At 38.4% G+C, this 15,782-nt stretch overlaps 1 protein-coding gene across 5 annotated transcripts in view; it reads left to right on the top strand.

Moving 5' to 3' along the window:
• The window catches only part of JPH1 (junctophilin 1), an 82,373-nt gene that overhangs the window by 61,310 nt on the left and 5,281 nt on the right, over positions 1–15,782 (top strand). For all 5 annotated transcript variants that reach the window (XM_058811114.1, XM_058811132.1, XM_058811123.1 and 2 more), the window contains exon 4: positions 10,095–10,756. In XM_058811114.1, coding sequence (XP_058667097.1) covers positions 10,095–10,756 — 662 coding nt within the window. The remainder of the gene's footprint in view (positions 1–10,094; positions 10,757–15,782) is intronic.

The following is a 15,782-nucleotide window of genomic DNA, read 5'->3' as shown; positions in this document are numbered from 1 at the left end:
GCAGTTGCCAAACTGAAGAGTATGGGATAGATTTGGAGGAGAGGAGCAGTAAATGGATACTGCAAACTTAGAGTTTAGAATTGAGAACTTAGAGCACTAATGGGAAAGGAAAGAAATGACACTGTGTGAGGTCAGAATGGTAAGTGCCATGGTGAGTGGGGTTTCTCCTAAAATACAAAAGAATAAGAACATACTGGAAAGAAGCCAGATTTGGATGCAAGACTAAGCAGCTCACATACCCTAGTTTTAGTGGAATTAAATTGATTGTTATATTTCTCCAGTTCTGGCATTTGCAATGCAGCAATCACTCCAGGCTCTTATACTTTATAATTAATTTCAATGCTAGATACAAGAAATTAATTTTGCTGGAAGTGTGGTACAGCTTAATGAGTACGGGTTTTGAAAAATACTGAATTAGCCCTCAACCCTCCAAGAAAATTAATAAAGCCATATATTTCAAAAGCAGTAAATTTCAAGTCTCTTTATTTTACTCCTGTTCATAATTTCCAGTGTATTTTCTATAAATACAAGGTGATAAAGGAGAGTTCTAAAAAAATTAAGTCTGACATCATATAATATAATCATGAATCCCTTAGAAATATCTGGAGTTTTATTTTAAGGTAGTAATGCATCTCTAGATCTGTAGAATCAGTGGAGTCTGAAGCTGTCTAGTTTTTCCATGTTATTTCACCTATCTGTATCTATGCCTGTATATTCAAAATTAATGTTGGTTGTTTGCTGACACACCTGTATTTACTGTCTTTCCGGTTTTGAGCCTTTTTGGAAGATATTCCACAGGCATAAGAAATGTTGACATCTGCAACCCAAGCCCTGAGTGCGTATCCTAGGCTCTGCTTTTTTCTGTAGTGGAAGAACAGAAGGGTGTTCTCAGAAAAACAGGCACTGTGTCTTTATGAAATAAGGATTTTAAAAGAGGTAAAGATTAGAAGAGCTTTGGCAAAAAATTCACTTGTTTTTTGAATTTACTGAAAAACAGTTCTTAAGGCAGGCTGACAGACTTGGCCAGTTGGAGAGCAGACGTGAACCTGCTCCTGTTAAGGTCAGTTGCCAAAGTCCCATGGAGCAGGATGATAGCCATGCACTTGAAATGTGATAAGAGAAGTAGCTAATGCCCTTCCAGGCTGTATATACAGAAGCACGTCATGGCGAATGGTCCCTTCTCTGCATGACCCCAGTGACACTGAGTCTGAAATACTGTGCAGAACTTTGGGGATCATCATGTCAGAAAGGTCTGGACATGCTGGGAGAAACGTAAAGAAGTGTGAATTCTACTGACTAAAGACAGTTATTATGCCACATTAACAGTCTCTCTCTATATTTAAAATTCATCTTCTCAGAGAATATGCACTTGCAATGAGAATAGGATTACAGCCTTTCGCTTCTGCCCATCCTTTAAGAGCTTAAAAAAACCTACTTTTGCAGTTAAAAGCTGCCCCAGTGAAGTTCAGATGAAGTAAAGTAGTCTCTAGGTTTTCTGTGAAAAAGCTAAAAATTTACCTTCTCAGTTATCGCCTGTTAGGCAGCCTGCAGGCTTAGAAGCGTTCAAGTAGATTATAGTGCATGTGTTATTTGGCTGGGATCATTCACATTAAATACAATGTCTGCATATTATCTACCCTGGAAAAATGAAGCCTGTCCTAGATACAGAAGTCATATGCATCACCATGTAATCTTGACAGATATTTTTTGAAGTTCTGTCAGTATTCATCAACAGAAATGCAGGGTAAGTAAAGCAAGCCATAATTAAGATTGCTGGTCACAGGCAGTTTCTGTGTCCATAAGCTGATGTGCCAGTGAGGTGAGAGATAGTTGTGCAGCACTCATAGTGGCCTCTGCCAGGTAAGATAAATTTGTTCCATTTTCCTGATGGTATTGAATCCAGAAGTATAAAGGCTTACAGACTGCTATGCAGATACAGTTAGGAAATGTTGCCCTGTTTTGGAAATACCACAGCTACTTCAGTCACCTGCTAAAGCAGTTAGAGGAATGGAGCAGAGATTGGGTACATAAGAATAAATTAATTGTTCTTGGTGCTGACTCCAGACAGCTTTTGAAATTCATTAGTGTGTATGTGTCTACACTTCAATGATGCATTTATAAACCTCGAGAGGAAGAAAATCTTGTTTTTAGGGATTCTTTTATCCTTAATGATTCTTTAGTTAACAGATAACACAAAAGTCCAAATTGCAAAAACACTATTTAGGTTCTGTATGCAGGTGTATTAATGGTAGGATAACTCAAAATAATTTCAGATTTGGAGGAACTGACATGGAGAGAAGAGGCAGTCTGGTTTTTCTGCTGGTAGAAATTACATTAATATCTATTTCATCATCCTACTGCTAGACTCACAAGGTTGTGATGTTACCTATGATGTGAATTGCTTGGCTGAAGTCCTTTTCCTTTTCTGTTGCCATTGCTGTTGCTGGCAGCTCAAGTGTGCTTGAGTAGATGCTGTGATACTTTCCAAAAGCATTGTGAGATAACATGGTGTCATATGCTTTACAACAAATACCTGTGCAAAATGCAGAGACACCGGCAGTAAAGTAGTCAGGTCACACCAAGAACTGTATTGTGCTGTGTTAATATCACAGCAGAGTAAACACAGAGGCAGAAAAACTTGAGTTTGGCCAAAGTCTGTGTGTGTCTCTGTACGTGGGGCCAGTAAATAAGTAACTCAAGGCTTTTGATCTCAGTCTAGTCCATGTCAGGAAGCATTTGGTGGGGGTTTTGAAAAGGCTGTGTCATTTTCTTGATGTCACAGTCAGGAAAATAAAACATTGGCAGATATTTAAAATATGGTAGATACATATTCTAGCAAAACTATGCAGAAGTTGTTTGGGGTACTGCACAAAACTGTTCCCTGACCAGGTATAAAGTAGCAACCTTGATGTGCAAGAATTTTGTGGTTTGGGTTCTTCTGAACAAGATACTTAATAAGCAATTTCTACCAGTGAATACTTTCTGTAAGTCCTTATCTTTACTTACCAAGAAGGGAAGGTTGCATTTCCATTTGCTTTGAAGCCTGCTTGTATTCAGTGATGCTAGCATTTAAAGTTAGCCCTAGGTGGACTAGGACTCCTTGGGAATATATTCTGACTTTTACATTGCTGGATGATGATGTGGCTTTGTCAGGTTGCGGCAATAATAAAATATCACCTTATATCCTATCTTATATTCTATCTGTTTGTCATATGTTTTGGTCATGTTGGTAGTACATGGTTTCAAAGACAGCAGGCTGCCAGATCAAATCAGGACAGTTCCATAAACTAAACACATGTAGGCATCAATCTCCATGGTACTCATGGATTTAGTGAGTAGGTGTTGGCACGTGCTAGCTGCTGTCTTGCCTCCAGTCCAGCATGAGGAGGAAGACCACCAGGAATACTGCTTAAGGAAGCAGCAATGCTACCAACAGAATGAGAAACCCTGAAAGTGTAAGCCGGAGAAAACTTCAACAAAGGGAAGATATCTTCAAAGAAGGAGTAGGAAATGAAGATTTTCAATTAAGAGTGAATTAAGAAAGATTCTAAGTAATAAATATTATATCTTGGAGTATTTTTTGGATTGTGGGAAAAGAAAATGGACTCCTCTCCCTCTTGTTTGCATTGTAGTTTGCTTTCGTAGGCCACCATGATACTTCCGTGCTGGTATATTTTTAAGGCAGCCAAATGGAATTTTAAAATTGATCCAGGAAAGATTTTTTTATTTGCCCTTAGCTAGGGAAGCTGCTTAATAGCATTTTAAATGCTGGTCATACCTCACCAAAATGCAGTTGCCATCAGAGGCTAAAAGTTAAATCAGCCATCCAGACTTGGGTTTCTTCTGCATTTCTCAAGACAGTGTCAACAATCCCTTCCATTTCAATTTTTTTTTCTCTTTTGTGACATGCTTTATTTTTAAGTCTTAGCTAATGTGGCTTTTTATTCTCTAAAGCGTTCTCAAGTACAGTTAAAGAAAGTCATTATTCCAGGTGGCAAAACCAACTTCAGATGCAGCTGAAACAGGGCAGCCAGGCCTGCCTATGTGTTTTTTAATTAAGGAATTCTTAAAAAACTTATCCATGCATCACTAGGAGTATGACAGTTCTCATGTTGCTGCCCATTGACCCAACCATGGTAGCGCTGCACTATTCCATGCCCTACTGCTGGATCACTGCATCGCTGCACACAACCTGAGTGAGAACCTCTTAAAATACCATTAGGAAGACTTTCTCTACCAGGAGAGGGGTCAAAGACTGGAACAGGCTGTTCTAGAGAGGTGTTTGATGGCTCAGGATTGTCAGTGTTCTAGAGATATTTGGACAATGCCCTTAGTAACAGGCTTTAACTTTTGCTCAGCTTTGAATTAGTCAGTGACATGGACAAGATGATTGTTCTAAGTCCCTTTTGACTGAAATGTCCTGTTCTGTTCTTCTCATACCTAAGTCAAGCAGAACTGTTCTCTCAGAGCCCTATTGCTGTTTAAGCATCTTGCCTTATATCCTTTTATTTCTCTGGCAATAATTTTTAATTTCCAGACCTATTCAGTCCCAGTTCAGTCTACCAAACATTACTAAAAACATAACCATATCTCTGCTGCAGTGAGTTCATCAACACATTTTGCATATGGCATTGCCCAGCCCTCCATTCAGTGGGGCTGAATTCAAGCCAGCAGCCTAGTGCTTAAGAGGGTTTATTTTTGGTCCCTGTTACCAGTATAACCACCAGAAAATTAAGAACAAAACAGAGGAAGTACTAATGATATTAATTATAGTTCTTCTCCCTCCTTTCATATCTCCCCAATAAAGAAATAATAATAAACCCTATCTTTTTAAAATTTACTGAATATAGTTATTTGCACTTCCATAATGACTCACTGAATCATTTATTTTAAGAGATTGATAATTGATTATTTATATTTCTTCACCTACATTTACCATCCTGAGGAATTCTTTTGTACTGGATGTCCTATCCTTAGAAAGCCTAACACAAGGAAGAAAGATCCTATATTAATTGATCTTTTGATTTTTCACTTGGCTTTTCACAATTTTATTAAGTTCATCAGAATAGCAAAGCAGTCTTACTGTGAGAGCATACCTATTGTTGCTGACAGTGACATACGAGAAAACCATCAAAAACATCAGAAGATAAACCAAATTGTTTTCACTGCCTTATTTCATGAACAGTATATATCAACCTGCAATGCCAACATAAAGTATACACTTTCCTTTTTTGGTACAGTTCCTTTAAATACAAAAGTCTTAAGCTTTTGCTTCAACCATCTCATGCTCTGGATTTGTATTAGGGTATAATCTGCAGTGAGAAACTTATTTTTCATTTTTTATTTCCTTCTCTCTTTGAATGTTGATTTGGTAGATCAGCTCTCAACTTTTTCAGCAATGAGACATTTGTAGTAGGCCACAAACTTATGGCCAAAGTGCTCTGTGGAGTTTTCATTACTCAGGAGGCTTACACTCCTTTCCTAGTTTTGACAAAGGCTTTCTCAGCACCTTTAACTTTGTCAAAGATTTAGAAAAACTTCAAGCATGTTGGTACTTTATTCACAGCTGAGCACTAAATTCAGAAAGGTTATTCAGATGAAACATATGCTCTGGGTCATTATTTCCTTTTGGGTTAGCTTCCCCTTCACTAACATGGGCTATTGGTATAAGCTTTAGTTTTTACTTCTAGGCCGTGAAATTTTCAGATCAGGAATTCTCTCCTTTTTTTGTACAAATGTTGAGTAGTTCAGTAAAAAGAGGCCTCTAATCTTGGAAAGTTTGCATATAGACTGCAGTGTTCTGGTTGAGCAGGTAACTTTGATTGTGTCACCATTACCCCACAGACAGTTGTTAAACATTATAGTGAAAATTGATCATCTTTCCATTAACAGTTCATACATGTGAACAAAATTAGGAGGTGAGCTATGTGTTTCACATTTGGAATTTATCTATAAGCACAACATGAATTTTCTCATAATGATGAAATTACAGCTTTGTTTCTTATTTGAATTACTCTTTAAAACCCTGTCTATTTGTTAACTCTCTATGTGGCACTAAAGATAGGTTACATCTCATAACATGTACCAGAAATAAGCATATGTTTATCTAATAAGTACTTCTAACATACCTTGAAATTGAATCACATCACTCAGCATCAGTAGTACTTTAAATATTATATTCTTAAAAGATTATGTTCTGGAGCCGCATTAGTGGCATTACAGTCTTCTTTTGCTTTTAGTAGATAAAAAAAATTGCAGTATGAAATGCTTATTTTGCCTAAATTGGTCAGAATGGTAAGATATTTAAAAAATCACTGATGCAATTTCATGTATGCCTTTTCCCTCACTATCCTAGATGTGTTCTACCGTCCCTCTCAAGCTTCAGATTTCATTCTGATCTGATGAGGCGCAAGGTCTCTTCTCAGCCTTCTTAGGAAGCAGTGGCTGCATTTACAGTGTCCTGCAAGATGACATTTTCAGATGTTCCTTGAGCCACAATCCTGCCACAGCCCTATGCTGCCAGTACGTGTGCCTCACTAGGCCATGGGGGAAAGCATGTGGCTGTCACCTCCTTAAAAATGCTGTGGCAGAACCAGGGCATCCTTCTCTTCTCATTTACAGGGCTGGCCATGCTGTCACATCACTTACTGGAGCCCTTCCAGGAGGAAGGACATATTACATAAGAAATTCACAAGAAATCCTGGATTTAGAGCAACCATGAGTGCATCTTCAACCAAAGCAAAGCTTCCCTCACCCCACAGCCATCACTGAAATGCTGTTCAAGCTGACCATCAGGCTGTGTGAGACTCTGTGCACACATCCACACAGTTCTTTGGCCTTCAGAGGCTATTCTCCCCAAATACTGGCTAACTCACACTTCAGTGGTGCCATCCACTCGCTGGCATCACAACAGGTGTGTGAGCCAAAACCACCCTGTGGCTGACCTTGATGGAGTAAAGGTGCATCAATTTTGATCCAATGGTAGCACAGCCAGCCTGTCACCATGAGAAAACTCATAAGTTCATCTTACCTTGGTTAGATAACACTTCTTCGTTCTACATTCCAGACCAGGTTCTCCTTAGTCATTCAGATGTATCATATCTAGATCTACTGCTTGCTTGAACTGCAAACTGAAGAACCAGAGTGCCGTGTTTATTTCCTGGTCAGATAATGCCACTTTACCCTCAAATTCTATTCTCTACCCATTAAGATCAGCCAGCTAAGAAATGTTACCCAAAAGGATGTAAGTGACTCGTGGCCCTTGGTTCTTTAAACTTGTGCTGTAGATTGCTCTTATGATGAAGGACTCCCTTACCCATGTCTGTAGAGTCATGTCTTTAACAAAGGGGACAAGTTAAATCCTGGCAGCTCTTAGTTCTTGGAAGGAGTGGGAGCTGAGTTCTTGCTGCTTGGAGTCAGTGCTTGGGACAGGTGTACAATCCAATTGTATTGGATACAGTGAACAGATGTTTAAAAATAATTTGGACAATCTCCAAAGGGAACTTCAGCAAAGGGACAAGAATTTCAGTGTTGGAAAGACTTGCCTGACAAGACTGGAGGCAAGGGATGCATCTCTAATATCCATGTGTGATGTTATGGGGGTGGGAGGGAGGGCTGCTGTGCTGTACTAAGGCAATGGCTGAACATCTGGTAAGACACCCTCAGATGTTACTTGGATACAGCACTCTCTGGTGGAGCTCAGTGTCACATAGCATCAAATATTTCCAAATACCCAGTGAAAGTGTGGCATTGTTAGCCTGTTAAAACTTAACTTCTTTGGGAAGCTCCAGATTATATTTTTGTTTTGCTTTTAAGTTTTTTACTCTTCACTCCACTGGTCTCTTGGTGAGACTTAGGCAGCTGAGACCATGGGTTCCCTTCTGTTTACAAAAATTCCAATAGTTTGTAGGTCTCTTGATGAGAGGGATTTTCTTTGGCCAACTTTGGGAGGCTTTTAGTTGGTTGCAGGAAAGGGTGGAGAGGAATGACATTTCTGAAGTAATTTCTGATGTCATTTTCTGATGTTTTCCTTATGAAAGTGTCTTCAGTTTGTCACGTGCTGTGACATATTAGTAAAAGTCAAATCTTTACATAAAGGAGGCAGTGCAGAGCTGTCACAGTATGTGAATTTTCAGAATTTAGGCAGCATTGTAGGACTTAAGAGATAGTGTTCCAATTGGATGCTTTAGCCACAGCAGTCATAAAGAGCAAGCTAATGTGAATATAGGTCTGTCCATAATGAATAATCATAGCAATTTGACAGCTCCGTGGCTTGGGCTTAAAGATTAGTCAGAGCTCTTTTAGGTATCCTTTTCTCTTTACACCCCTAATTATATCTAATGTGAAAATATATGAAAAATAAAGTTTATGCATGTTAAACCCCTCAGCATTACCTTATGTATCTCAGCAAAGATGGAAGGAAATCCCCGACACGATGGAGAAGTTTTTGAATGGCGATCATACCTGTAACTTTATATATGGAAACTCTTAATTTGTGTTGTGCTGGCTTTCCCTTTTACCAGGAAGATTATAAAAAGCTGTGAATCAAGCCTCTAGTTCTCTCCCTCTGTGCAGGCTTAACTCCTCAAAACTTCCTCCTCAAATGTCATTTGAGAACAAATCCTGGCTTGTCTGTGTCTAGCCTTCTTTCTTAACAGCTCCCTGTTTCCACCCCTGGTTTTCAGATATGCCAAAAATGTTTCCTGCTCAAAAGACCTTGCATGCCGAGTAATTCTTCATCTCAGCAATGCTTACTTACCAGATGACTCAGTAACTTCCAAAAGCTTCATGCTGCTCTTCCTTCCTCTCATCCTCACACTGCGTAGATATGCATATGCTTCTGGCATCTGTAAAAACACTGTATCTGCCTAGCACAGTTAGAGCCTCCTCTAAACTCAGAAGCAGAAAAATGTGTGCAGACATTCTTCTCTGGGCACAGAATTTCTCTGACTTAAAGCACAGATAAGGCTCACTTAGAGAAGGGTAAAGAAATCAAAGGAAAATTGTGGTGCTAGCAAAGATAGAAGTGAAGAAACAGGTTGCAATGTATTTTTCAGAAGCCATTTTTGAAAATACAGGAAGATTGTCAGCAGTTCTTGGATCACAGAGCTCCCCAACTTCTGACTTTTTAGGGAAACTGATCTTGAAATCTGAAATGTGACCTCTAGGAAGTAAAGCAGAAATCATTGCCTACAATGCATACAGATTTACAGCAATTTTGTTTTTTCAGCAGTGTTTGCTGAGGTCTTACAATTAAACAATTAAATCTGAGAACCAAAACTTGGAGCAGAGCATGTCAGCTAGTTTGTGTTTATTTTAACAGCTGTACAGACATGCACTTCGATAAGTGAGTCCTAGTAGTGAGTGTGCATGTGGGTGTTTAGCTGGAATTTGGGGAGAGGATGTTCTTCACACTTGCTGCTCTGTATTTTCCTGGTGAATGTGAAAGAATTTGTATTCCTGCCTTCTAAGCAGGAATTGTATTAGTGACTAGAGTGGTTAACCTGGGTCTTCATGTGGGGGTGACTGGTTCTGGAAGACAAAGCCAGCATGTGAGAGTTTAAGGCACTTATATGTGTACGTAAAACAAGCTGACATTCATCCAAAGGGGGAAAAAAGCTATTGAAGCCCTTTTTCCTGTAGCTTACAAGAAAAAAAGAGACATTTCATTCTCATGGTTAGCTTCATATCAAGCAGGTGCTCTGATCATGAGAAGTTAAATCAGTGAGGGTAATCAAGCAAAACATACCTCAAAGCTTGCCTCTCAGAAAAGGAATGGTAGGTGATGTAAGGTTAGACAATCTACAGTCACTCAGACTTTACTCAGGAGCAGTTTACATACCATGGCCCTTTGAAAAGCTGAAGATGTAGAGTGACTGAGCCAAGTTAGTAAGTTGTTCCAACAATTACCAAAAAACTACAATAGCTCCTGTGCCTGAGCAATTTGGAGTAAATCACTGTGGATGTCAATGAACTGTTGGCAACATATACCCCTGCCTGCATTTTAGCAAGGCAGTACAGTCTGACATCCCAGTGCAATAGTTTCACTGTGAACTTTGTTTTGATCTTAGTATTTCTGTTACACTGTTTTTCAGGCCCTGATTATATCAAACAAAAATTTCAAGAAGGAATGGATGGAAAAGAAAAATCCGAAGAAAAAGGTCAGGAGAAACCACCCTCCCCAAAAGAGTCACCTCACTTTTATCGAAAAGGTACTACACCCCCTCGAACCCCAGAAGCAAGCCCAAGAAATAGTCCTCCTCTCTCTTCTGAGACTTCTCCTTCAAAACAACTGAAAAGGCAAAGCTCCACTTCTGGGGCAAGACTCAGTCAAGAAAAAAAGCTTTTAGCAACTGAGAATATAACACCCACGACTAACAAGCCTTTATATTCAAAAGCACCAGTGAAGGAGGAAGCAGCTGGGAAACAACAGCCAAAGTTCTCAGCCCAGCACAATGCCAGCAGCACAGAGAATGGGGAGCTGCATGGTCACTACCATGGCTATTATGTAAAAACAAATCCAACAGCGCTTCCACAGGAGCTCAGGGAAGAAGATGAATATGCCAACCCTTCACCATCAACCCTTGCACGGATACCACCCTCTCAGAAGCCAAGTCCTGCTAGATCTGGGGGTAAGCCAGATGCCAAAGAAAACAAGCCTGACATAAAAATTAAGAAACCAGAATTTGCTGCACCAAAGAACCCAGCTAATAATGAGTCCCATTCAGCAATGGAGAAAGAAGTAGGAAACAGCTCGGTAAGTACTACAAGAAACATTTTCACTTTCACTGCCCTTGTGCCTCCAAGTGCTGAGCTTTGCAATCTAGGTAAGCACTGTCAAATCTTCATCTGGATACAGTCTGCTGGCTAACACACACTTCACCTGGAGTGAGGAAGAAATATTCCAGTCTGGAATAAGCAGTTTTTAAAATACCCTTTCAGATCAGTGTGACTCTTAATTTCATTATTATTCAAAAATAATAAAATTATCAATAGCTGGGCAGAAAAGGGGTGATGACTAATAGCATTTCTATTTCATGTTAGAAGAAAAAGCCAGGCTATGAAATTCAGAATCTCTGATTATGTTTCTGTGATTTTTGGGCCAAGAGAAACTCAGGAAATCATTAGTTTTGCATACTAAAGTTAGCCTTTAGTGAATGAAGAGTTCTAGATAATAGTCATAATGTTTCTCTTTTATAAGCATTGTTTCTTTGAGTCATTTTTGGTGGTACTCTACAGAACAAACAGTGTGTCATTATTGATGTGATAAACAGAATGACCCATTTAAAGAGATCCAGATAGCCTAGTACCCATTGCATGCAAAGCACTTGAATAATTGACATCAGACTTCATTAATAATAAATCTAGATAATAAAGAGGGGGAGTAATTTCCCACCAACATGAACTGGAAGTGATCTTGTCAAACAAGTTTGGCATCTTCAGGTGTGGCAGAAGAATCGTCATCTCAATCAAGAAGGTAACTTGATTTGCTTTTACATGGTCATGTATTCTGACAAGGAAAACAGACTAATGCAAAGGCTAAATGTCACATTAAAAGAATTTTTTTAAACTGACTGATGGGTCTCAAAAAGTAATTAGAAAACCATCAGTTATTTGATATTATTCTGGTGAGGTCATTCTTACATCAATTCTGTTACTCTGATCACATTCTTGTAAGTGACATACAAAAGGGCATGAGAATATTGTCCATGAAGTTTGTAGAAGACACAGAGACCAGGAGAGTGGTCTGTAATGAAGGCAAATACAAGCTCATGCAAGTAACTGCTGAGAAGGCTGAAAGTATAATTATCCATGGCAGCACAGCAAGATATAATATTGTATATGAAAGACAATTTCTAGAGCATGGCACTGCGGGATCAGAACTAGAAAAGGTTGGTGGGTCAGGAGCAAGAGAGGCAACTGAACATGAGCTCCCAGTCTGCTGCTGATGTTCAGAGACGCTAATATAATCCTTAGATTTATCAACAGAAAAGATTAAGCAAGAGTACATGGGAGCCTGTTCTATCTGCTTTTGGCACAGGTGCAACCACTTCTGGGATAAAATAGTGTCTTTAAATCAGGGATTTAAAATGAAAAAAAACCTTGAGGGGAAGTCACACAAAGAGCTGCAAGAATGATTAAAACATATCTTACAACGAAAAATTCAAGGCACAAAAACCCCCGATGTACTAAATCACTTTCTGTGTGTTTTATAAAACAGTTTCCCAGGCTAACAAGCAAATGTGTCAGAAGATCCAACAGCTAAAGATTCAGAAAAAAGTCTTGTTTTAAGTTGATTTTAAGGATCTTGATTAAATGTGCCATCAGTTGTCAGATGCCAGGGTTTTGGAACTGAGTAGTTTGATAATGAGCATTTTGCCAAGATTATATTCTCTAGTTCTGCTGGAAGCTTTTATTCTGTGTTCTGCGGATCAAAGTAAATGTTCACAGAGGTTTTGTAATCTGCAAATCTGTATTACAGCTGATATCAGCCCTTTAACCTTTCAAATCTCACAGATATTACTCCTATGTAGGGTAACACAAAGCTGACAGGCTTGTAAATGTTGAGTGAGCATGTACAATTTTTAAGCTGAATTGGAATTGGTTTTTAGCTCTGGTGAAAATAAGTCACTAGAAATAGTCCTTATTTTTCCTTCATTCCAAATAATATTTTGGAGCTGAGGGTGGCTTCATCTTAACAAGTAAGCTATCTGAACAGCAGTTTATTTACCTTCTAGAATAATCAGGATAAGGACCATGACCCTGCAGCCTGTTATCACAAAAGGTGTAAAAATGATGAGATATTGTGCATTAGCTGCTGTTTGTTCACTGATACTGCAGTTGTATCTGTGAACTCCACTCTAGGTGACTCTACTTCATTTGTAGCATCCTAATTGCATTATTCTCATTGCTAGCATTCCTGTATGGAAGGAAGGTAGATTTTAGGAATTCATTTTTACTGTAACAGTATCTTAAGATGTATGTAGATGTATGTGGGTGTTTTTCAAAGATTCTGGTCTTCTATATGTGTTTGTAAATTTGCCCTTATAGACTAAATTTCCTACATGCTTATTTCTTCAAAATGCTGAGAGTAAAAATGCTAAACTGATTAAAGCAAAAAAGAGTGGCCTACTGGCCCAGCAGTCTGAGGGAGAAACAGTACAGAATGACTCAACTTTGCTGGAGACTTTTCATTTTCAGCATCACCTTTCAGCTTCAGAAAAACAGTAGCCTGTTCTGCAGTGCTCCTGGGCTGAGCTCAACAGTGTGTTGGAATAAAGCAGTGACTCAGTTAAGAGAGCACAGTTACTGAGGAGAAGCCAGACTCATGCAATCATAGAATAGCTTGGGTTGGAAGGGGCCTTGAAAGATCATCTAGCTTCACAACTCTTCTGCCATGGGCAGGGACACATCTGCTACACCAGGTTGTTCAGAGCCCCATCCAGCCTGGTCTTGAATATTTTCGGGGATGAGGCATCCAGAGCTCCTCTGGGCAACCTGTGCCAGTCCTTCACCACCATCACAGTAAAGAGTTTCTTCATAATATTCAATCTAAACTTAATCTTTTCTAGTTTAAATCCCTTTTCCCTCTTCCTAATTAATGTACTTCTCCTTATCCCAGATGTTTCTAAATGTTGAGAGACTTCAGAATTCTAGAGTTGCATTGGGAAATTATTTTATTTCAGTAAGAAACTGCAATTGCTTTTTAGTCATTCTGACACATGATTTTGTTATGCTTTGAAAGTAAGTCTGCCTTAGATCCTCCATAAAAGTTCCAAAATATATTTGTTAAGGAATATAAAGAGAAAAGATTTCTCATTCTTATGAAAAGAGAATGATAAAACATGGTTTTGGAATGCAAAAAAATTAATCTATTAACATTTATCGAGCACTTTTGTTAGATTATCTGAAAGTGCTGTATAAAATTGTGCTGTGCTTTTTCCAGGTTTCCAATGATAATGCATTAAGAGCACAGATACAGAAGGGAAGATTTTCAGTTCTTCCTTCTCTGTGTCTAAATCAAAGCCATTTCTCATACCTGAATGAAACATCAGCTTTCATTTGGATTAAGAACTTTAAACGACTTTATTTGCAGCAAAACTTGTAGCAGCTTGTTTTAGTTTTCAAATTCGTGTTTCATATTTTTTGTGAATGTTACATCCTCAAGAATGCCTTTGAGTATCATCTGTGCAATAAGTTAGTTATAGGAACAGTCTTGATTCCCTAGATATCCCCATTTCTGGCATTATACTTGAAAAATATCAGCACATACTTCTTATGCCACACATTTAAGTGTGTTTCTCTGTTTACTTATTCCCTGATATTCAAAAATCAAAGTTTTAAATTATTACAGAACTCATAAGAGTCACAGTTTTATTGAGGTGAAATCCTGCAAAAAGCACTATGACAAAGTCACCTGAGAGATGTATATTATTTCTGAGAGATAAATCACCCCTCTTTCACTGAGAATGAGGCTCCTTCACATTACCTTAAATTTAGCACAGTGTTCTCAGAGACCCTTGACCACAAACCAGTGCTGTTGTTTCTGACTGGTCATTAGCAGCCTCTAGCCCCAGTTTCAGCTTATACACTGTTGTCCCACCGTGAATATGAGCTGATTGGAGATTCTCTTGGATTTAAGTGAAAAATAGGATTGAATTTCACAAAACACTATTGTAGTGTACATTCATGAATACACTTCTTATCGTGTCTGACACATGTCCATGTGCTGCCCTAGGACAAATAACAAACGCTCAAGTGCTTTACTAAACTGTAATTTTTTTTTTTTCATTTGGCAGGTAGTAAAGATTTTTAAACACACAGTGTTTAGCCTGGTTTTTACCTGAATGTTGCCCAGTGATTCTACTCCCATCTTTTTGTTCGATTCTCATCTTTTTGTTCACCTAATCTTCATTTAGTAAGGGCTGTAAATACCATGATGTTTGAAAAATAGATCAGTATTTGCCTGATCCTAAAAAAAAAAAAAAACCTCTGAGCAAGAACTTTAGGCTAAATTTAATGAACATTTCTAATGCAATGGAATTACAAGCCTAGTCTTTTATTTTCTGGCACTACATTTTAGGAAAAAAACTTTTTTTCTTCCCCAGATGAAAACGAATCATATGGTTGTATTTTGAACTACATAAATGTCTGAAAGAAAGGGTAAATTCAAGCAGGACTGAAGGTTTTCTACTACAGCTTCTTTAGTGCACCTGTTCTAGTCACTCCAGGACTGTTCAAACTAATTTTGGCTTTTGCTATTTTTAGCCCTTGTGGGACACTAAAGTCTTACTTGTAGTATTTGTCTTAAAGCATTAAATGCTTATTTCAAAGGTGTCTCCAAAACAGGTGGTAGTTCATTGCATAATAACTGTGTGCTTCATAAATGTTGTTTGATCATGTTTCAGTGTATCAGGAAATCCTGTTTTGGGCTGAAAGATACGGTTATCAGAAGGTGAAACATAATGCACATAGCAGGCCAAAGAATATGAGCTTTACTTCTTTGTATAAAGAGATAATCTTTATGATATTTCATTATCATAAAGAGATAACATATTTTTCTATGATCTTCATGTGACCTCAACAGCCCAGTTCTTAAGGTGTCACTTGCTTCTGTTTTGTAGATGATTCTTGATTCAGAGCATAGCCCCTGAGGTTTTCAGCCTAATTTTCTAATTTTATTGTGGTGAGATTGTTACACCTAACCTAACTGACAGATGCATCAAAAGAAAAGTCACTTTCCCCTCCAACAAGCTTAATTACCTGAGACTGTGCACTAATGA

This window comes from Ammospiza caudacuta, chromosome 1, assembly GCF_027887145.1.
Source record: "Ammospiza caudacuta isolate bAmmCau1 chromosome 1, bAmmCau1.pri, whole genome shotgun sequence".
In the NCBI taxonomy this organism is placed as follows: Eukaryota; Metazoa; Chordata; class Aves; order Passeriformes; family Passerellidae; genus Ammospiza; species Ammospiza caudacuta.
This window is presented reverse-complemented; position numbering and strand designations above follow the sequence as displayed.